The sequence below is a fragment of the Marmota flaviventris genome, chromosome 8, assembly GCF_047511675.1.
Source record: "Marmota flaviventris isolate mMarFla1 chromosome 8, mMarFla1.hap1, whole genome shotgun sequence".
In the NCBI taxonomy this organism is placed as follows: domain Eukaryota; kingdom Metazoa; phylum Chordata; class Mammalia; order Rodentia; family Sciuridae; genus Marmota; species Marmota flaviventris.
This window is the reverse complement of record NC_092505.1, coordinates 62385981-62410548: the sequence shown is the minus strand read 5'-3', so window position 1 is coordinate 62410548 and position 24568 is coordinate 62385981. Positions and strand designations below refer to the sequence as shown.

The 24568-nt window shown below is 34.7% G+C and overlaps 1 protein-coding gene across 1 annotated transcript in view; it reads right to left on the bottom strand.

The window, feature by feature from the left end:
• The window catches only part of Lsamp (limbic system associated membrane protein), a 592547-nt gene that overhangs the window by 254821 nt on the left and 313158 nt on the right, over positions 1-24568 (bottom strand). The window contains exon 2 of the mRNA XM_027936124.2: positions 6132-6364. Coding sequence (XP_027791925.1) covers positions 6132-6364 — 233 coding nt within the window. The remainder of the gene's footprint in view (positions 1-6131; positions 6365-24568) is intronic.

Below are 24568 nucleotides of genomic sequence, written 5' to 3'. Positions count from 1 at the left end.
AATAGGAGGGAAGGGAGAAAGAATGAAATAACAACAACAACAACAAAAGAAATAAAGAAAGGGATTGAGAGAGGAAAAAAATACCTGCTTAAAGCTCTGTGTAATAGATTTTGGTATTAGCATCAGAACTTCTTAACAGAATTGTAAAACTGGCTTCTAAAAATTTGATCCTAGAAATACTAGGTTGTAGACTATTCCTCATGAAAAAATTAATTCATGCTTATTTGAGTTTTAAATTAGTAAATTAAAAGAGCATTTATAGGGGCTGGGGTTGTGGTTCAGCAGTAGAGCGTTTGCCTAGCACATTCGAGGCGCAAGGTGCTGGGTTTGATCTTCAGCACCACATAAAAAACAAATAAATTAAATAAAGGAATTGTGTCGTAAAGATATTGTGTCCAACTACAACAACAACAAAAATATTAAAAGGAAAGAGAAGCTATAGGCATTGCAACTGTATTTCGATATAAATGTTCTATGATTAATGAGATTCAGGAAATGTCACTTTTTAAGGGTGGGAATTTGAAAAGAAAAACAAAGCATGTTGGTTCTAAAAGAAGTTTCACTCTCACATCATTTCACAATTACATTGTTTTAATGATGGCGATTATGCAACAAATATCCTGACAAATAATCAATATATTTCCACTAGCAATGTGTATGATTTGATTCATAGTGTGAGAAAAAATTCTGGGTTATTATTAATCCTAAGTGAATTTATTTGTAAAACATTTTAAAATTCTAAAATGTTAAAAAAAAACCCTCCAATATTAGTTTTTTCTACATTAGACCATTTTGAAAAAAAAAAAAAAAGCTAATAAATTAGAATGGCATAAGAATAAGGCCAAATTCTCAACAGGGATATGATCATTTCCATATTATATTTATTTATGTGTGTGTGTCCATATCTAGTATTGATACCAATCCATGAATTATATAGTGCAAGTCACATACATTTAAGGTAGGATAAAAGTTAGTATAATGAATGGAATATTTAAAAATAAGATTCACATTTTAAAATAATCCTCATATCATAATTTTCTTGGTATTTATATATACATGGAAGTTGTAGAATTATACTTATTTTGAGGGCTACTATTCTCAGGGCTAAAGCAACCTGATTGATTACTTTTTTTTAATGAATTCACAGGTTTATTTATAATATTATTATTGTAATCCTCTATTACCTGCTGTACATACTTTTAAATACAATTTGATGCAGTGTCATATGGGAAAATGAGCAGTCAGTCAGCAGTAAATCCCTTTCATTGATTGCTTAGATCCTTAGAATAGTAGTTCTCGATTTTTTTGTGTTTGTCTGAATCACCTACAAAGCGCAAGTTTTGCTCCCATCCACAAGGATTCTACTTCAGTTGTTCTGGATGTGGTTCTCAGGCATCTGCATTTTAACAAGTATAAAAAACTATAATGTTGACTTGGCTGCAGGTTATCAAGGATCCTATCTAGAGAAACATTGCCTTAATACATATGCTTCCATATCAGCATGATCAGAAAGATCAAAATCACAGGACAGTAACATTTGAAGAAAAAAAATGAATAAATTATTATTGAAAATAATGCCATTGATATTCATTTGTTTATTTTACTGAAGTTAAGGGTGGTGTTTTTTTAATCTTTGATCTTGGACTCCATAAAGCTGCTGGCATGGGAACCAAAAAAATCTGGCTTCAGATAAGGGTCTCTCAATTTATTAAGTATATCAAATACATGTTTGTATTTAGGTACCCTTGACTTACACAGATGGAATATTTAATATCAAGAAATTAGAATGGATCTCAAAGGCAACTATAAATTTTGTTGACGCAAAGCTTTCTTTAGTTAACCTTATGAGGAAAGTGTGTATAGCTATCATTTAGACAAACACAGAGTCTAGCAAAAATCTCAGCATATTTATTTCAACAAGGATATTCTATGTGTGGTGACCCTCATGAACCAGTATGACACAATAATTTTGTTTTCTGCTTCAACACCTGAAAAGGGACAGTTTAGGGAGAGAGAGAAGATTTTCATTCCAGAGGGCTAAGTTATGTAAGCATCTTTGAGGGCCTAAAAGGGAGTGTGAAAGTTAAGGTACCTATTGTTCTATCTGTTCTCTGTCTCATGTCTTCATGTCTAAAAAGATGAATTTTAGGAATATTTGGAGTGGTACCACTATCTGAAAATGAGTAAAATTATGCAGTATGGCTTCCCACATATATTTTTTTCTTTCTTTTCCTCCATGTGATATTAAAGAATACAAATCTTTTGGTACAGTGGTTCCCAAAATCTGGTCCTTACATCAGCAGTATCAGCATCACCTGGGAACTTGTTATAAATGCAAATTCTCAGACACTACCCAGATCTACTGAATCAGCAATCCTATGGAGATTTCACCCATCTAAAATTGAACAAACACTCTAAATGCTGTTGGTATGAACTTTATTTTTGACTCAAACATCTTTAATAAATATAGGTAAGAACTTCAAAGGGATATAGGTCTACAAAGCCTTCTAGAGTGCCAAAGAAGTAAACCTGAGCCCACTCCAATCCTAAGAGAGTCAAAACAGCTGTTTGACTCTGGGCGCACTCCAGCACAAGGGTGAGCCTTACAGAAACATGGGAGCAGCAACAGCACTGTCTTGTTCTCCAGCATCACCAACATCATCACCATCTATTGGGTTACAATACATGGTCTCCAGACATTAAGCTAGGTGGTCTACCTAACTTTTTCTTATGATAAATTTAGGAGGATTTAAAATTCCTAATTTTAATCTCCACTTCACATATGGCACAATCGGGCTTTAAGGAAATCAAGTTATTTATCCCAACATTTACATATTTAATATGAAGGAAAAAAGATCTGAATCAAGCAGTGTAACTGCGGAGTCATGATTCTGTAATGCTATCTCAGAGCTCCTTTGAGTTAAGGGTGTCCTCATCATTGATTAAAGAAAAGAAATTACATGGATTTGCAGAAACCATGGAGGGTGATCAAGGAAGGACATTAAAGGTTCTTAGAGTTTGAAGGAAAGGGCTGTGGATCTGGGAAAAAGAATGATGTCAGTCATACATAGAAGTAGAATCTTGGATGGGGTAAAAACCATATATAGATGATTCACAGAGTAAGAATCAGGGGGAATAAATAATGTGAATGGATGAGTCCTCTGACAATTTCAAAGCTGAATATAAAAGATAAGTGGCAGACATCGGGTGCTAGGGGTCACACATGCCAATATCTATACAATTGTCTAAAAGTTTCCTTTCAATGACACTGGCTCCAGGAAAAGACAATCCTGTCTTCATACCCCTTATAAATACAGGTTTTGTTCCTCATTGCTTCTCTCAAAGCAAGAAACTGTAGTATATTTATACAATGGAATATTACTCAGCCTCAAAGAAGAATGAAATTATGGCATTGGCAGGAAATGAAGAATATCATGCTAAGTAAAGTAAGCCAATCCCCCAAAACCAAAGGCCAAATTTTTTCTCTGATAAGTGGATGCTGATCCATAATTTGGGGGGCAAGGGAAGAATGGAGGAACTTTGGATTGGACAGAGGAGAGGGGGAGAAAGGGAAGGGGTGTGTGTCAGGGAAAGTTGGTGGAATGAGATGGACATTATTACCCTATGTATGAGTATGACTCTACATAATGTACAACCAGAGAAATGAAAAGTTGCATCCCATTTGTGCAAAAACAAAAATAAATTATTTTTTTTAAAAAAAGCAATATGTTAAAAGAAGAAAAAAATATATTATCTTGAATCAGATAGATGTGGGTTTGAAACTCTGTCCTAAGCCAATAGGGAACTTTGGATATTTTTTATTGTCTCTGAACTTTAACTGTTTGAATATATGTGTGTGTATAAAAGTTTTAATATACATATAAAATTATTTATATCTACTTAATAGTAATATGATAATTAAACAAGACAATAAATAGCACTTGACAATGTAGCTCTTTTCCAACCCTTAATATTATGTTAACTTAATTTTCACTAGCACTTCCATGGTATGAAGGTAGGTATAATAAGATCTAACTGAGCTCTGGTTTTAACCTTATTGCAAAGGCCATGTTTTGTAGCTTAAAAGTACACAGGTAAATAAGAAAATAAATAAAATAAAAGAAGAAACTCTGTGTATCAGCTCAGACTTAAATAAAAAACCCTTATAGTAGTTCTTAAAAAATTATAAGGGAAGATTCCTTTCTATTAGAAAGTGCTTTAAATTTGACTTCATATCTGCTTGGCTCTCAACTGCTCCCTGAATTATGTGTGATCTTGAGCAAAAAACTTACACTTAATGGTTTCTTTTCTCATCTCTTCCTCACCAAGAAATATAATAGTCAGATCATTGAATTTTATTTAGTATAGGACAATACAAAATATCTATTGTGGTCTCTCTAGGATCCTTCTAATGACAATAAAAGCTATAAAGATACTAAAATTGTATTAAAAAAATCTCAGAGTTAAGCAGGATTTTTAAAGCATAGAACATTATAAATAAATATATGAATGAAATACAATAAATACTAAGAAAGAAAAATCACAAGATAGTATTAATAACAGGCCATTAGATAAAATTTGTTCTGAAGAGCCTTAGTTATCACTTCTCCCTTTACCACTTAATCAGGTTAAAAAAATTCTCCTTTTGAGGTAGGAGTGTGTGTGTTTGTACATGTGTGTACCTGTACGTGCTCCAAGGGAGCTGATAAATTAACACCTCGATGTGTTTACATATTTCTAGTTACATATCTTATTAAATGTTGTCCCAGAGATCTAAACCCTGGTGTCTCTCATTACAGAGCTCATGCACTCTTCACTAAAGTACAAGGAAAGTGTGCTATGCTTTGACTGTGATTGGGACTTTGCAAACCAGTAGACACACCTTTTATTAGGAATAAAATGAAGTTGTCAGCCATTGAAAATGGACCAAGATAGCAGCCACCTGACTAAACCACTCTTGCATCAGCCAGTCTCTGATGTATTTTATTCTAGTTTCAATCTATTAATCAGACAATCTGGAAGAGCAATAATTTAAACACGGCAATAATCAATTCCATAACACATTAATAGAAGCTACAGTCAAACTTTGCCACACCACTGACTGCACTGGAATCCTGACAGGAGCCCTAGGGCCATGCCTAATTTGCATTAAATTTACATAAAATTGTAAATCAGGAATACACAAACACAGCCCTAATATTTGTTAGCGTTTAGATCTTTCCTGATAGATGGATTGAAACTGCTGGTGGTTTGACTTTACTTTGCAAAAAAATTTTGCAGCTGATCAGCTTTGTTTTCATTTTGCAATTATGAGAAAAGGGACTCAAGGGAGCTATCCTTAAGGAGCATGCATATGCCATTTAGAGTTTGCATTCTGTAAAACCCCGACTCAGATGTGCCTGTGGAAACCCCAGTCTCAAAGCAAATTGTCCCTAATGACTTTGAAGTTCCTTGTCAGTGGACTTGGTCACAAGTAACTTGTTATTTAGTGAAGATACAAATCACACAAAGCTGGACCGCTGATATCAAGGCCTGTGGGGACCATTATTGTTCTAAAATATTTCTTTCTTTTTTTTTTTTTTGTTTTCTTTTCTTTTTTTTTAAATTTTTTATTGTTGGCTGTTCAAAACATTACATAGTTCTTGATATATCATATTTCACACTTTGATTCAAGTGGGTTATTTTCTGTCATAAAAACAGATAATTAATGAAAAATTTTAATTAGGATAAGGAGAGGTAAAACCCAACTCTCTTAAGTTTGGTGAAACACAGGTACCTGGTAGGGTAGTAAAATGAACTTCCTGTGGTTCTAAGCACTCTGTATGTTCCTACGTTCCTATTTTACCTTTTTTTTTTAATAGCTGTAAGTTTTGCTGTATGTTTTTATATTCTGAACTAGGAGAAACCCTTCTTGTCAAAGGTACTGGCTCACAGTGGCAAGGGTACTCTCTCTATTCTCTTTAGCCCTCTCACTTAAAATCCATTTTGTAGAAGGAAACCAGATACTTAAGGGCAATCCTGCATTTGGAAGTTTTTCTTTTTTAGAAAGAATTTTGTAAATATTTTATATATCATGCTTATTATCCAACTGCATCTCTTCCTTACCACCTTATATCCCACTCTTATCTTACCTTGCACGATCAAGTAAACTTGGGAGGTCTTGGGCTCATGCTGTGTCTGAACGGAGCATGTGTAGGAACCCTCATCATAGACATCCACCTTCTGTATGCGGAGGCTGTATTCCAGAGAGTGGCGTTTCTCCAGCTCAACCCGGGGATCCAGAGACCACTTGTCATGTCCAGCAAAAATGATACCAGAACGGTTCAACCAGGCCACCTTCGAGTTCTTGTCTTCTACAACACATCTGACAGAGCAGAGTAATAATGTTAGTGGCTTAACCATAACTGTAACTGCTTTCATTCTCTGCATGATTTGACTCAACAAGATCAATCAAGAAAAATAATTATATGCATAATGAATCACTACCATGACATTTCTTGGGGTCCTTAGTAACTTCACTGTTTCCTTTAAGATCTAATTACCATCCAACGGACGAATGTCATTATATTAGATTCAGCTCAGCAATAAACAATCTGAGTATTAGTAATTCAGGCCAATAACATTAAATGAGTATTGACTTCCCACTGGATTACCTTCAACTTGTTTATGAAAAGGTCATTCATTCACACAGAACTCCATTTGCTCAAGTATTTTTGAGAATTATACAATGATATCATGTCACTTTTGCTCCATCTTGTATTCTTTCCTAAGTAGTTCATAAAGTCTTGCATGATAGTAGTCTCAAGTTATGCTCCACTGCTGCAAGAACAAGACTAGATTTCAGAGTTCACTACTGACCCTTAGGAATTTGCAATACACTCCAAGAAATAAGAAGTGTGTAAGTCCAAGGACAAGTGCATTCGTGTTGTATCAAGAAAATCAACGCAAGCATCATCTGGCCCAAGTCTAGTTCTAGCTGCTGAGAACAGCAGGTTATCTAATGACAAGGTACTTTTCTCCCAGCATTTCTGGTCGTATTGAATGAATGCAGTTTTTCATGGGAGATGAAGAAACAATTTTGTAAGTCATTCCAGAAAAGATGAAGGATAAATGTTTGTCAAAATGATTTTTTTTTAGTAAACTGAAATTATCCCTTTCTGAAACTCCAAAGAAGGGGGCAAAGAACACAGGTTAGCAGAGAAGGGATAATTACTTCATGGTGAATAAAGTTCTTTCTTTCAATTTTCCAGCAGAAAATCTGACAATGAAAAAAAAAATCAAACAAGCAATAAATAAATTAAAAAAAAAGTGAGGAAGAAAGAAAAAGTCTCTCTGTGTACCCCTTGGCAAGATTTATGATTGTCCCACAGAAAGATGGTTCCAGACCCTGTTCACAGCTACACAGCCAACTTCTTGACACTCTGGGTGTGAGGGAATGGACAGAAAGAGTCAAGAGTATGATGGCAGAACAATTAAAACACCATATTCCCCTGTGTTTCCCAAATTGAGTCAAATTCAGATTCTTTTCTCAGGTGAAAACAGTCAGGCATAGAGATTCCTCACCCATGCATAGAAAGGAAATCTGTACATAATCCACAGACTGACCACAGAGAGACTTAGAGGCCAATTTGTGTCTCTCATATGGAGGAAAACTGTTGAGTCTTTTTAAATAACTCATCTATGGTCCAAGACTATTTTTTCCCACTATTTTCAGGTGAATCCTTTTTTTTTTTTTAATTTCAAATAAGAATTTGACATAAGTTGTGTGTCAAGATACACACATCTTCCTTCTCTGCTTTATCTATTTGTTTTATTAACATAGCTAGATTTAAGTATCATTTAGTATCTCCACCTCCCAGAATGTGTTTCTCAGCCATGTCAATATTTTTGTGAATAATTAAATGTGTTTGATAATTTGGAGGTCCTAGGAGGAGAAGAGAGCTCACTTTGCAGATGCTTACTGCTTCTTTTCAGGCTTGATTTTACCTTTTTTGCTCTGCTCTTTTGAGATATCACTTCTCTATCCTTGGTGGTGTTCCCAGCACCTCTCAACTTAAGGGCACTTCTGAATTAATCAACAGACTGCTTCCTGTCTTTTAGACCATTAATGACATTTTTGAATGTAAAATTATGATATTTTTCTTTTCTATTGAGGACAAAAATATACCTGTGCAAATGTATTTTAAATCACCAGCAGGTTTTCCTTTGTGCTTTCTTACCTACACAGCTCAACACAGCAATGACCAGACTTGCTACATCACAGAGAAGTACCCTGAATATCCTTAGCTCAGAATATGGCCTTGATATGGTCATTTAAAAAAAAACCAACATCTAATATATTTGACACAAATATGGTCTATAAATTAAACAAAGACATAGATTTTTATGTTATTTACCTGAATATATGAAAAATGTAATCTGCAATAATATAGGTTCTAGGTAAATACCTGTCATGTCAACTAACAGGGTCACACATGCAGATAAAGAATATAGGGTATCTTATATTCCATGTTCCCATCTTAAAAACTACCCTACAATATACACAAATCAATTGGGTGAATTTCTTTATCAGCACAAGGTAGTTTCAGTCAGGCTTTTAAGTTCCTTTGACATTTTAGCAATTATTATCAATGGAAAAGTTAAAATTGCATAGATCATTATTCCAAATTATTCTCTGAGACTGTTCAGATTTATCTTACCTAAGAAAGTAATTGACTATTTCAGAAAAATTGCCAGACCCATAAAAATGCATCTACTGCAACAATGCATTATGTGCAAATTTTGTCATGACAATCTACAAAACACCTTATTTTTACTTTTCCTTTTATCCTTATTTAATTTTTAAGTCTATCTTTTACTTACAAACAAATGGAATATACTTTTTATTGATTTGTATTTTGCTAAACTCTAACCACCAGAGCACAATATAATGCTTAAAATATCACTTCTCCAGATATTTTAGGGTTCTTTTTTACGTGGTGAAAAGTTCCAAAGTAAATGTGTTGTCCTTATAAACTAGAGAATAAATCCCTCTACAATATTAACTAAAACTTATTGAAAAATGAGCAAAAGAACAATGTGATTTCAGAACTATTCTATTATTAGTTTTACCTTTTTAAAATCTTGATTTAAAGTGGTAACTTTTTAAACTATAGGAAGTATTTAATCCATAATAGAAAGATGATAAAAGTCAAAGTAGTCTCAATTTGAAGGAGCCTATGTTTCTCTTTTTTTAATTAAGAAAAAATAATAAGTCACACAGGTTAATCACAGATCGCCAGGCTGTAGGGAAAAAAAGAATGGTTGATCTAAATGCAGACCCAGGCTCCCAGCAATCACCAACTCAACAAAAAGTATCATGGGCTTGCATTAAGAGGTGAGTTTGCTCCCAGGTGTTAGGCAGGCCTGCAAAGTAAATGAGGACTCTAGGGCCATGCTAGAATAGTACCAAGATAATAACGAAGCATCATCCACATGGAATGCTACTCCAAGACTGGGTAGTGCAGTTCAGAATTGTATAACTACTGATTTTTATCTCCCAAATCAGTCTGGGCTAAAGCAGGAAAAGTGTAAAGAAATGTATTTTTAAAATCTGTAGGTATAGCCAGGAGCAGTGGTGCATGCCTGTAATTCCAGTGGTTCAGTAGTCTGAGACAGGAGCATTGCAAGTTCAAGACCAGCCTCAGCAACTTAGCAAGACCTTAAGCAACTTAGTGAGATCCTGTCTCAATAAAATAAAATAAAAGGCCTGGGGATGTGGTTCAGTGGTAATGGGCCCCTGATTTCAATCCCCAGTACCAAAAGTAAAATAAAATAGAATAAAATGTTTGTGTTATGTGTTGCATGACTTAATAGATTGTTTGTTCAAGGAGTTCACAATGTTGTAAATTATTCTAAAATTTAGAACAGACTACACCCTGAAGAGGGTGGGTGCTTGTGCCCCACAGAAAGGATCAGAGAATTTCCTCTCACTTTGGATGGGATTTCTTGCAGGTAGCTGAGGATGTAGGATTATAATAGAGACTGCCTCCTCTACAGAAAATCTTGTATGCCCTCCTTTTCCTTGGCTCCTTGTCATTCCCTTATAATACTCTGTATTACACTGGTTATTTCTATTCAACTTTACTTGTAGGTTTATTAAAGACAGTGATCTTCTTATTATTAACCTATGGAGCCCTCACTGATTAGTGGCCTAAACATCATCTGTGCAATAGATACTTGCAGAAATGTGGAACAACTACACCAAATTTAACAAATTGCTATTAGGTCATATATCAGATATTCACCACTTGTCTAATAGGTAAAAACTATATTGACACTTATTTTAAAATTGTTAAGAAATCATTAAAATTATCTGATATGAAGAAAATTTTAAGAGAATTATTAAGTGTGGTATTGAAGTGAAAATGAAGAAGGAATAAATGTGCTCCTTGTCATTACAAAGGAAGTTTATCTCTGGAATGTGAGAAACCAAGAAAAGGAAGATAAAGCACTAAATAAGTGTGCAGAAGGTTGCCCACTTTGACTATGAACCCTCAAGTACCAGGTGGGTTGCCTACCTTAACTATAAAACTATGTTGTTGTTGTTATTGTGTGTGTGTGTGTGTGTGTGTTTAATCAGCTTTAAAAATAACAGGAAAGGTAAGCAGACAAAATTTTAACTTCTCAATTCAGTATATCTGAATCCATAAAAGTGTCATGAAAAATTGATGCACTCGTAAAAATCTTGAGCATTGGATCTCTGCAAACACTTAACACCAAGTATATTATGCAGAATTGTATGAACAGGTACATTGACAATTCCACTCACACTGCATAAGACTGGGGATTATAATTCTAAAATGATGAATATAATTGGAGGTAAAAAAGAAATACTAAATTCAGTTTGCACTAATAGATTACTTAATAGCATATTTACCATCAGGGTCCATAAGGAAAGTAATACACATCGACTAGATATTAAGCCTGTTCAATTGCTACTAGACAGCTCTTCACATTTAACAAGCATTATTGGCTAAAAACATACTAACTTAGCATTAGTATTTATCCAGACTTATCTTTGTACAAATTTTCTGTTTTTCTCAAGAGTAGAATCTTGTATGTATTGATTGGTAAAAAAAACAAAAACAACAAATATATTTGACTTAATCTCTTACCAGTTAACTATATTCCTTCTTTTAAATTATAGGTTCTAGGGGTAGTGTGCCTGGATGGGTAGAAGAGATTTTTTTTTTTGTTTCTTAAATTAAGAAAGGATGGTTAGGTAAGAGATCCCAAGTGCATGTAGTTTGTGCCTCCACTGACATTAGCAAGGCGTGGTGGCATTTATCGTTTGTCAAAACTAAGGAAAGAGGTGGTGCTACTGTTATCTAGGGGGTATAGGCCAGGGATGTTACCAAACATCCATGTCTTTTTGTGGAGACAAAAATAGATTTAAAATTTTGACATCCAGGGATGTTACCAAACATCCATGTCTTTTTGTGGAGACAAAAATTTTGACAAGGTCAAGGTTGAAAAATTGAGGTAGGTCTTGATCTCTTGGTTTAAATATCCAGAGTCACAGGACAAACATCTATTATGCAAAGGCATTTTTTTCATAAGCATGTGCTTCTTGCTGTATGAGATCTTTGATTGCCAATAGCAAAGTCTCTGAACTGTTAAGTCAGGTTCATGATAAAGGCACTGAGGCCTAGGGATGCTTTGGTTCTAAGTTCATATTCTATTTGAATATGTAAAATAGCTAATAGGATTTTAGATATTTCCAACACACACACACACACACACACGCACACACACACACACAATTATGTATGATTAAGGTGATATACCAATTACCCTGATATGGTCATTATGTGTTGTATGTATGTACTTAAATCTCCCACTGTACCTCATGAATATATACAATTATTATGTGTCAGTTAAAACTAAAAGTGTATTAAAATAAGTCAGTAGTTAAGGAATCATGCCCCTTTTGCTATTTAATTTTAGCATCATAATTTTAAGATAATATACACTTGTACAGTGTTGATAGTGAAAGGTAAGTTATAACTTGCTTGGTTCCTAATTTAATGCCTGAGAAATCATTTAACCTTAATGTTTCATTTTACTCCCTCTATAAATATGGATCAGTAAAATCCAGGACAGGTAAGGGAAAATTGATTCAGTTGTGGAAAATTTTGATTTTTTTAGAAATTATTAACTTTTTTGTTCACAAGAAAACTTTTTTAAAATTAAGCTTTATTATTTTTTCCACGTTTGCAAATCTCTCTCTTTTGTAAAATGTGGAAGATTCAAGATGTGGATGGGAAGGAAGTCTTCAAGAATGTGTTGGCCCTTTATTTTTATACTGTTTGCTTTGAAACTTCAATTCTACAAATAAAACCCTTAGTGAATCAGCAAAACTATCATAGAATCATTTCATTCTAGAGGGAAAGATAATTGGTCTGGGAAGTGATGCTATATATTACCAGCATTAAAGTGTGGAATCAGGAAAATTTCTAAGAAGAGGATGGCATAAACTGTCATGAAAATATCCCAGGCTCAGATTCTGAGTTAGAAGTCCTTTGTCTGGCTTTGCAACATTATTTTAAGTATAATGAATTCCAAGAACTATGCAAACACTTTCAAAAATACCAAGTTAGCTAAGTACCAAATTTATGGGATTTTGAATTATCAATCATTCTGAATCATCTCTGCTTCATTACCATGTCCTAAGATTAGACTCAGTAAGAAAAAAAAAAGAAAGAAAAAACTCTGGGGATTCACTGCTGACCCTCAGGAAGTCCTACTGGTCTTTGCTGCAATAGGCAGTTTCAGCTCCCTGGCTCCCTGACTCCCACCTTTACTTTTATATTTTGAGGAATAAAGTATTTTAAAATTAAGATACATACTTTTTTAAGACAGAAAGTTATTATACACTTAATGAACTATTAGTATAGTGTAAAAATAACTTCTGTGAACCAGGAAATCAAAAAATTCATGACACTTGCTTTTTGTGATGGGCTAGAATTAAACCTGCAAATCCTCTGAGATATGCCTGTATTAATGATATCTAACATTTACCTAATGTTTTATTATAATGAAAAGCTCAGAAATATCACATTGTGATATTACAAGACTGTAAAAGAATAGGGTAGCATTTTTTTAAATTTTGGTACTTAGAATAGCTGTGGCTTTGAGAGTTAAGGAATTATATTATATGATGTGTGGGTTAATTTTAGACATACAGAGCAGTAACTGGCCTGATGATGTCTGATATTGTTGAAGAGACTCTAGTTTTCTACTGCAACATGGAAATAATAACTATTTTGTAAGATAGTTGTGATTATTGAATAGGCTAATATATTTAGAGAACCTAGTGAGCTTTAGAAGAGTCTAACATTTTTCCCCCATGTCCCTCCTTACTTAGAAATTTGAATATTCATTCTGTAGAAACTCCAATTTTGAGCTAAATTTAGCAACCTCTATATATTATAGTTAAAACCAACCCTTGCTTATCACATCTCTAGGGAAATCTTTTAGGGGTCTGGTGTTCATATACCTGATTCCTCCTTCATCCCTTCCTATAAGCAATAGATCTCATAAAGCTCAATAATATTTAACTTGAATCCAGTATGATGTGGACTGGTTATATAGCATAGCAGTTTAAACTGAGGCTCAAATTCCAACTCTGGAACATCTTAAAAGGGGCATTGGGATACCTGTGCATAGACAAGACTCTAAATGCTTCATGTCTTTCATCAGATGCAGTTTGTTTCATAAAAGGCAGAGCCTACACATGAATGTCTCTCAAGGACAGTCTGAATGCAGGACAACATCCAGTCTGTGTTGTGCTTTGTGATCTTCAGAGATCTGCTGACAGAATTGTGGTGCCACCTGGATTGAATATGGCATACTCTATGCTTTGTATGTTTTGTGGACCCTCAGGTTGCAAGAATAGGCCTATCTATTCCTTCTCACGAGTGCCAATTATACTCTCAATGAAGTAGGAATAATCCCCAAACCTTTCCTCTCCACTGAACTACAGATTCTCCTCTTTCCACCCCATCTGGTTGAGAGAAGATGAGCAGTAATTTTAATCTTGCTTTTGTGTTGATTCTCCCTATGAGTCTCCATTCTCTGAAAAATCCCTTTATTTAGAAGGAAAAAATGCTGCCTTTAGTTGTATCTTTGAAAGAGTAAAATTAGTCTTAGGATCCTGGCTCTGATATGTAGTTTAAATACTCACTCACTATGTAATTAAAAACAATTCCACAGCTATTTGAAGAAAACTCTGTTACCTTTTGAGTCATTACAAAGTAAATATCAAAAGTATGCTAAGTTCTAGAAGGGAAAAAATGTGGTCTGTACTATGGTTGGGTTTATTCTTTATCTCATTCCAGCAGTAAGGAGAAATAAAAGTGCTCACAATAAATTATAAAGCACTTAGGATGAACATTCTGATGTATGAAACTTGGTTATAAAGTCTGAAGACTGTTTTCCATAAGCCTCACTTGAAAACCTAGCCCCTTACTTTATAGTCTTATCATATAGAGCATTATGCAAATGGTATCATTGGAGCAGAACCATATTATAATATGACTCATCATTACATTACGTGCATTTAGATATAATTTAGATCAAATTGTGCCTCTAAGACATGGACAACTCCTAGATACAGCAGGCATACTATTTCACAGTCAACATATAGAAAGTATGTATATGAGAAAATAAATAAGTAATGGTACTGCCATCAGAGCTACCATTAGAAAAGGGCTTTGATGTCTAGTTTTCCTTGACTGTTAAAGATACAGGTAAAAGAGATAAATTTAAAGGCAGATAAATATAAAGAGCAAAAAAGTATTCACTTTTTAACATGCATTTTGTATCCACAAGTATGAAATAGGAGATTCCAGCAACTGCAAATTGAAGGAGATATTATCAAACAGATCCATCATAGGTGAAGGAAATACAGTGGTCCTCTCCCCCAGCTGACAAGCAGCTGATAGATCACTGATGATTGCATATAAATCACAAGGACACAGCTCACATGGAGAATTATAAGGATTTTTCTTACTTCCATGTTTGATTTTTCTATCACCCACTTTCTACTCCACCTCACTTCCTACTTTTCCTGTCTTCAAAATCTTTTTTTCCCCCGGGGTATTGCCTTCTAAAGGATAGTGGTCTGAGAAGGCCTTCACCCTGTGCGACAACCTATTTTAGTGTTGTTTTGTTTTTCTCCTTTCTCTTTTTCTCCTATCTCTCCCCATCACATCCTCCTACCCCAATGTAAACCTTTTTCTAAAAACATGTTACTCTTGAATAGACCAACAATCAGTTCATAAATGGGAGTTGGAGCCAGATGATCAAAAAGAGCTTTAGAAGTTACTGAAAGAATTGGAATAAAAGCAAGAGGTGGTGAGTTTGAATGAAAGCCTATCTGGGAGAGCTCTTGTAACAACCTTGGTCTACTCAAACTGTAGAAGGATAGAAGTGCCCAGAGTCCCCAACCTACATAAAGCACTGACCCTGTAGCATAATAGAGTTGAAGAGAGAGAGATTTGAGAGAGTGAGAGAAGAAGTCAAAGGCCATTGCTCCCGGTCATGCTACATGTAAGTTAACTCTGACATTTCATAGCCAGTCTGAGTTCAAGAGAGAGCTGTGGATGCTTAAGGTTCAGTTCAAGGTATGAGTGATCCCTAAGAGGACCCCTATGACTCAAAAGCCTTTCTAGCCTAAGGGGATTCATACTCTGCCTCTGACTCTTTGTCCTAAGGCCAAACTAGCTTTGAAAATTTATTACACAGAGGCATCTTCCCTCACAGTGATTCCCCAAAGATGGTGGTTAAGTGAAAAGACAGGGAGATGAGAGCAAGAGCTGAATCTAAATGGTAATTAATAAGGTATTGTTTTAAAATTGTTCCTCATTTCTTCTGGATTACTCATCAATACTTATGGTCAAGACCTATTGACACAGTACCAGAAACTCTACTGAAATCTCAATATGTGCTTTAGGAATCTGACCTGCCTAGCAGCATGATTTATATCGACTAATTAATAATGTCCACTTTCCGTCATAGATGTCACATTTGCCTGATTCTGTTGGGACCACTCTTAGAAGCACATTGGTTATCAACTAATTGCCAAATCCAATGGGCTTATCTTAAGTATTTAATCTCTTCAAAGCTTTGTGTATCATTTAACCTTTCTTCATTTTCTTGTCTCTCCTCCTAACTCCCATCACTTCTCAATTTCCATAATGTTCACCTCTTTCTTTACTCACCTTTTATATACTGTTGCCCTGCAGGATTGTACATTTCTTCTCTCCTGACCTCATGGAGTATTCTATTATATTTCTTCAGTATTGTGGCTTTAATTACACTTCATCTGACTTGAATTTAAAACAACATACCCACCTTTTTCATGTAAGTCTCTGAAGGTACCTCAAATTCAACACATTCTGAGCTGAAACTTACGATATTCCACTTTTTTTCTTCTAATACATGCATATATTTCAGTTAATGGAATTAAAATTCATCTGTGCCCCTATTTTAGTAGCCACTGAGTTATTCCTGTTTCCTTGTCCTTTTTATTTCACTTATGCAATCAAATCTTACTTTACAATTTTGGTCCTAAGATTGATCTCTACAATCCATCATCATGTCTACAGCTATGGATCAGTGCCTTGTCATCTGTTATCAGTATCACTGCATAACTCTCCACCTGGTGTTCTGGCCTGCAGCGTTGTTCTCCTGCCCACAGCTACTTCATCCATCCTTTATATTGAGCAGAACATACATGATGCTGACCACACAATCCTCTTGTTTAAATGGTCATGGTCTTTTTACCTGTTAAAAGTTCCAAAAGATCTGTAAAAATATAAATCAGCTCAACCTACTTTTCCAGCCTCATCTCTTGACATTATATTCTCTCTACTTTAACTTTGTTGAGGTTCCAATCTCACTGTTTCTGCCTCTTTTTTTTCTTTTCTCTAAAATGTGTTTTGCATCTGTTGACAAGTTCCTGCTTATGATACAAAAATCTACCTCAGATGTGTCTTCTGTCGTGAAGCATTCTCCAAGTTCCCTAGTTGTTTTCAGCTTATGCTAGCATTTATATTCAGTGTTTTTCTGCCTTTCATTGCTTTTTTAGAGTGAGCAAAGACCATGTCTTCTCAATCTTTTGCATCTCTGTTGCCTGTAAAAAAAAAAGTCTGACGCAAAAAGTCGCTCAATAATTATTCAATGGATGAATAAATGTACCAAGAATCTTTCACCTCTCAGCTCACATTCTTAGGGATGTTCTCTTCCTAATAAAACTTTGAAGGCTGAAAAATTCCATGTGGTTCTGAAAGCGGTGATATGGTGACCAAATGAAAATATTTTCCCCTTATCCAAACCAGGCATCTCATTTCCTTTTATTTGAAGCTATCATTTTTTTTAACTTCTCTTTGCCTGGAAAGAAAATGATGACATCTTTTATACATCTATGATATAATAAATGTGTAAAAATAAATTTTAAAAATGTGCAGTGGAAAGTGTATAACTCAAAAATTTCTAAAAATGTGCTATGGAATAAAAAGAAAAATTGTTTCAAATACACCAGTGCCCCTCTTTGAGTTTGGTTGATTCTACTAGGGACCTTGATATTATTACCTTGTGGTGTCTCTTGCCCTAGTGACTCATATTTACGGAACAGAATGAACACTTTTTAATCCATACTGAGTCACATTAAAGAATAACCACCTTGACAATATAACCTACTCTGAATTTACAGAGGATTTGAGATTAAATTATAATCAATTTTCTCACTGCTCATCTTTAGTGAAATAGATCAATTTGGTCTCATAGAACACTTAAAATTTTTCTTTCTTCATTTCATTTGACTGTGAAATTAGCAATTATTTTCTGCTTCAAGATAATAATACAATCAAGAAGAAAAACCAAAAAAGGTAATAAAGAGGTACATCAAGTGGAATTTTCTCCACAGATCTTTGTTGTCTGGGAGTCAACTGAAATTTAGGCATATAGAGTCGCCCAGTTGTAGGAGGCACTGTACTTATTCAGTAAAAACTGTTTCATTTTTTTTTACTATTGGTAAATTTTGTCCTACATTTATTATATTATTATTATTATTATTATTATTATTATTGGACAAACTCACCATCCTGGATATCAGTGTCTAACCTGCAATCAGGATTGAATAAAACTTCCCCAAAATAAGAATGAGAGTAATTTTGTGTGTCTACCTGATGGGGCTAGCCAGTGCTCAATGCATGATTAACCTCAAACATAGTATCTTACAAAAGAAAATACACTCTTTTATACACTCTTCTAGCTCCAGAATGTAGCCACTACAGCTCACCAAGATATATTCTAATATTAAAATCTCAGCAATATTGATTCATGTAGCTTTAGTCAAAGGTAGATGACCTAGTTTCTGTACTGTATTAGTTATATATATTCTATCTTAAGACTAGGATATAATAATCTAGTAGTATATAAATAATTTATTTTGTTAATATTTTCTGTATCACTTATTCTCATTCCATCTTTTTTTTTCCAATATTCTTTGTTTTCAGGACACAAATCAACGTGAGCAAATGGATTCTTCAGATAACTTTCCCTTTTTGCTCTTATACAATAGAGATCCTTAATCTTTATGAACAATCACCTGTCTGGAAAACCATGTGCCATGTCACATGATGTTTCATACAAAAATTACATTTCTTTTAGACTATAAAATTAAGGAAGTCAGAGTTCCTAACTTCCCTGTTCTAAGTATATCAGTGCAGTACTGACTTGAGTGCACAAAAATCTTGCAGGCATTTAATAAAACATTCTCTAATAATAAAGGTAATTTCAAAAACACCATTTTTGATGGGTATTTGTCTGTAACCCCCAAATCATCATTGATAGTGAATGAGGGTAACAAAAGAGGAATTTAGGAAATCCACCCTGAGAGGTCAGAATCTGAGAATAAGAAGTAAAAGAATGTATTGTTCACTAAGTACAAGACTTCCTATCCAAGAGCCCAAGCTGATTTCTTTCCTAATAATTGAGTTCTATATAAGAGTTCTGGGTCCACAGAACTCTGTGTGAGCACTGGCCAGAGAGTCCAATCTGAATATTTCAAAAATTTTTGGCAGTTTTCACTTATGGATTTCTCCTAATTAGCAGCCCTTAGCAACAAAATGGCAAGAGGAACATAAAGCAAGATCAAAAGATACATATTCAGTGCAAAACAGCTCATTCTATTAGCCCCAAGCAACATATAAGTGAAGAAAAGTCTCCATTGTGTAGTAAAGTATGTTTCTAGGAGGCTAATGTTGTTAGATGCAAATCTGCCCAGGGCAATGTTAAAATAAATCTCAACAAGCCAAAAATAAAAGCAAAGCAGTCTTGCATTTTATGTTCCTCCCTGCAATTCACTGAGTCTTTGCCTGTGATTGGGGGTATGAGGCAGTGGCTAGGGAATCTACTATTATGGTGCAAAAAAGAGTAGAATAGATTGACAATTTTACATCAAATACTAGCCCTTTCTATCACTTTATTTTCTCCCAAACCCATTTTTTTAAATAATAGAGAAACTCAGATATTGAGGTTGCACAGGACTGAGATATTATAGGTAACATTGTATTTATTAGAGTGTGATTGTTTCTAAACCACATTGAAATAAAATTCTCTACGTGTCTCCAAATTTGGTAATAGAATTAACTCTCTTACATTATTCCACAACTCTAAACCTGTGCACTGTTCCTTTTTAGGAGGTGCTGCTGGTAGGTGACTACGATAACATCTCCCCAAAAGATATCATAGCTACACATCATTCCTGCTTGATGTGATGAAAAGCTGAAATGGACATACTATAAGCCAAAATCTGCCTTAATTATCAAATACACTTTTACTTGCCATCCTCAAAAAACATACTTACAGTCATACTAATAGTACAACATTCAAAAAGAACTGCTTTCTGGGTATCCATCCAGTACTTAAAAACATATGCCTGTTATAAATAGGGCAGCAAATGTGCTTGACCATCAGCTGTATGAGCTTAGAAGAACCAACTGTTCCCTGAAGTCTTTTGAAAGTTTGGAGTGCAGGATAGTAAGTAAGATGGAGATATTTATGGAGCTCTTGACTTGGGAAGAGATATTTTTCAGTTTGACTAGAAAAATAAGTTGTGGCACAGCTGGTGATGTACAGTCCAGAATAAAGGGACAAGTATTGCCAGACAATCCTTTGAGACTGGTATAGACACAGCAGAAACATGATGTGAATGAACTAACTGCCACAAAGACCTTGCAGCTTCTCATGTAGTCAGCTGAGTGCCAGGCACAGTCCCTGTTAGTAGGAACAGTTTTGAGGTCAACTGTGGGACAGCCAGATCTGGAGTGCTGTAGACCCAAGCAGGCACTATCATTGAGAAATGTTAGTACAGTTAGTAAATGTGTTCCTTTGATCAATTGTAAGTTTTATTTCTTTTGAATGGGGACTAACAGAAGGCATTTCCTTGTGGGTTCATGAATTTTCACTAAGACAGAAGCTCATCCTTCATTTTCATCAAAGCAATAAGAATGTTCCATAGGTTTACTTAGAATAACTATTGATTTCAAAATGCCCTTATTTTGGAGCTTGGGCCTGTAACACCTATGTAAAAGTAGATTATGTAAAAGTAGTATAGTTTACAACCTTAGAAGTTAATTGTTTCTCTTCCTTTCTTCTTTTCCTTTAAGCACTCAATTTTTTAATTTATTTTATTTTTATTGATTTTTTAAATATATGACAGCAGAATGCATTACAATTCATATTACATATACAGAGCACATTTTTTCATATCTCTTGTTGTATATAAATTATATTCACACCAATTCATGTCTTCATACATGTACTTTGGATAATGATGTTCATCACATTCCACCATCATTTCTAACCCCATGCCCTCTCCCTTTCCCTCCCACCCCTCTGCCCTATCTAGGCTTCCTCTATTCCTCCATGCTCCCCCTACATACCCCACTATCAATCAGCCTCCTTATATCAGAGAAAACATTCCACGTTTGTTTTTTGGGGGATTGTCTAACTTCACTTAGCATTATCTTCTCCAAAGCCATCCATTTACCTACAAATGCCATGATTTTATTCTGTTATTGCTGAGTAAAATTCTATTGTGCATATATGCCTCATTTTTAGAATCTATTCATCTACTGAAGGACATCTAGGTTGGTTCCACAATTTAGCTACTGTGAATTGTGCTGCTATAAGCATTGACGTGGCTGTGTCCCTGTGGTATGCTGTTTTTAAGTCCTTTGGGTACAGACAAGGGAGAGGGATAGCTGGGTCAAATGGTGATTCCATTTCCAGTTTTCCAAGGAATCTCCATACTGCTTTCTAAATTGGCTGCACCAATTTTCAGTCCCACCAGCAGTGTGTATGAGTGTAACTTTCCCCCACATCCTCGCCAACACTTATTGTTATTTGTCTTCATAATAGCTGACATTCTGACAGGAGTGAGATGAAATCTTACAGTAGTTTTGATTTGCATTTATCTAATTAATAAAGATGTTGAACATTTTTTCATATTATTGATTGATTGTATATCCTCTTCTGATAAGTGTCTGTTCAAGTCCTTGGCCCATTTATTGATTGGGTTATTTGTTTTTTTGGTGTTTAACTTTTTGAGTTCTTTATACACTCTAGAGATTAGTGCTCTATCTGATGTGTTAGCACTCAATTTTTGCCATATGTTATGAAATTTTTTAGTACATTATTGCCCATACATGAAGACTGTTTCTTTTCTGTTTCATTAATTCTGCTAATTTATCAATTAATTTGGCTAATGACATTCATTCCCTTTTCACTACTCTCCCGATAAGTCTTTTCAATTAACAAGATACATTGGTTGGCTGCTTTAGAATGTGTTTTCAGCAAGATTAAGGTGGTACCTGTAATGGATGTTGGCATAGAATCAAGAGGACTCTAGCAACAAGTTGGTAGCATGTGAAAACTACTCTGCTTCTGCGGGCCAGTGCTGATGAACAGAAGGGATTTGTTAACAGAGCCAGCTCCTCCTCCAGTATGTGAACTATAATTACTCAATGGGATTTACCTGGACAGATGCCATCAGCTTTTGATGAAGCCTATTTTCTTCCTGAGATAAGACTTCCTAGCTGAATAATAAAACAGAGAATTTCATTCTAATCTGGAATGTGGAATAGCTATGGCAGAGATAGTGAAATTATTCAAGTATTCGAGATAGGTACAGGGATTCCCCCTTAGAGATGTGGATCATGGGGCCACACATGATCAAAACTATCTACTATTTTAATGTTAGAGAGCATGTGGTTATGCCCTACCAAAAGGACACATAGTATGAGGGAGAGCAAGATGTGAGAGAAGAAAAAATTCAGCTTAGCTACCTGGTCTAAACCAGCCACATGGTAAATCCTTTTCCTGAAACTCAATGAAAGTATATGGAGATGGACATTGAGCTTCCAAATTATTATAATAAGAAAACTAAAAACAATCTTGGAATTAGAATGACTTATAAGCTGAAAGAAGTTATTCTTTTAATTATTATATTTAAAATCTCTATACTATAATTTTTAAAAATATATTTATTTATTTATTTATTTACTTTATGTGGTGCTGAGGATCAAACCCAGTGCCTCACATGTGCTAGGCAAGTGCTCTACCATTGAGCTATAGCCCCAGCCCTATACTTTAGTTTTTAAATAGATGGTTATTATGATTAACCAAATCAGCCTGGGAAGTTTGCAGTTGTTAGAGCTGGATATTAAAGAAGCTCTAGCACAGGTTTAGGATCTCCTGGGAAATAGTAGAAAATGGAGAAGATAAAGAGGAGAAAGTTGATTGGAAAAGAGAACAATTAAGGGAGTTAACTATGCTGTCCCTTTATGGAAGTTTCTCACAGTCCCTGGGTACCTAGAGCTGCCATAAATTGAGACTTTGGTATTCAAACTTTGGCTTTTTGTGTTTAGTAGATTCAGATAGATGGAGAAGACAATGAGTAGTATGTAGAAAAAAGTAAAAGAGACAATCTGAAGCAGAAATGCACAAAGACTCAGTGTGAGAGAGTGAGAAAGAAGGAAATAGAGAAAGAGAGAGACTGACTACAGAACAATTATTAGAGAATCAGAGAGACAGAGGTGATATAAAATGTCAGAGGAAATTCTCTAGTAGACATTCAGAATAGCTTTTTGTTTTAAGTAAAAGATACAGAAAAGAGACATAATAATGCTTGTATTCAGATGCTGTGATTCCTGCCCCCCTCCTGCCCAACTTCATCTCAAGCTGCACCCTTTCTCCCACCTTCTGTAAAATATCAAACCTGAAGGATCAGTCAACAATGAGTCTAGAGATATAAGGGTATTTACATTGTATGTTTTTTGGCCATAAAATAACATCTGCTCTGCATCAAATATTTAGAAAGGACAGAGAAGGATTGATAAATAAAACCAATCATAACATTAACAATGATTATCTCTGGCAATTTATCTTCAATTCATACTCATAAGTACATTTCATTGGAATCAAACTGACATTTCAATTCATGTTTTTTAAACTCTGTCTGTAAATTATTGTATTTAAGGCATGTTAATCATAGAATATTATAATTTCCTGCTTACCTATGTACCTTTAGTTCTTAAATACATTCCCTTGAAAAACAGAAACTTGGGACAACCCATGTTAATGCCTGTGTAGTAAACCATGGATGAGCCTAGACTTTGATGTCCACTCACTCTTCTCAGTAAAATTAAATTTAGCTGGGTTGTTTTCCTAAGCTAGCAATGACTATCCCTCATTACCATTCTCAGGATTCATAAGGGATTCTGAGGCTGTTCCTAACTAATGCTTGGCTAGGTTCCCAAGGTACATTAGCCACTGTATGGAAAGATTCAGAAGTTGGTATAGTGTAATGTCCAAGAATACATTAAGGAAGTTCAAATCTCAGCTACACAATACATCAGCTATAATAATTTATGCAAACTATTTGAACTCTCTCAGTTTCTCCTTTGGATTGTTTTGGAGCTTAATAAATTATTACATTTAAATGTCTTTAATTATGTGGCATCAAAATATATTATTGATGACATTATCATTATTATATTTACTAGTCACAAAAATAGGATGAGGAAAAATTGGATATGAAATTTGTGTTTTGAAACAGGTAGGTTAATATTTGCAAAATATAAGGAGCAATGGGTAGGGTCTCAGGAATGTTAAATCTTAGGAAAACCCTGATTAAGATGTAATTTGATAAGTTGAACTTCTAAATGAAGAAAGAAAGTAAAAGACCACATTGAAAATGCTGAATTTATCTAAGCTCTGTGCTCCAGAAAGCAAGAATGATTAGGAAATCTCCAATGCTTTTGTATTCCAGGAAATGGTCAGCCCCAAAGGACTCAATGCCCTCATATAATGAGAGGAGACCCACCTTTATCTTTCCTCATGACTCCCATCTACTCTGATGACTCCCTGCTCCACAGCTCCCAAGACTCCCTTCCGTTCCTTTGACGTTTTCTTCATTAATGAATATTCTTTTTATTGCAATAGCTTGGGTAATATA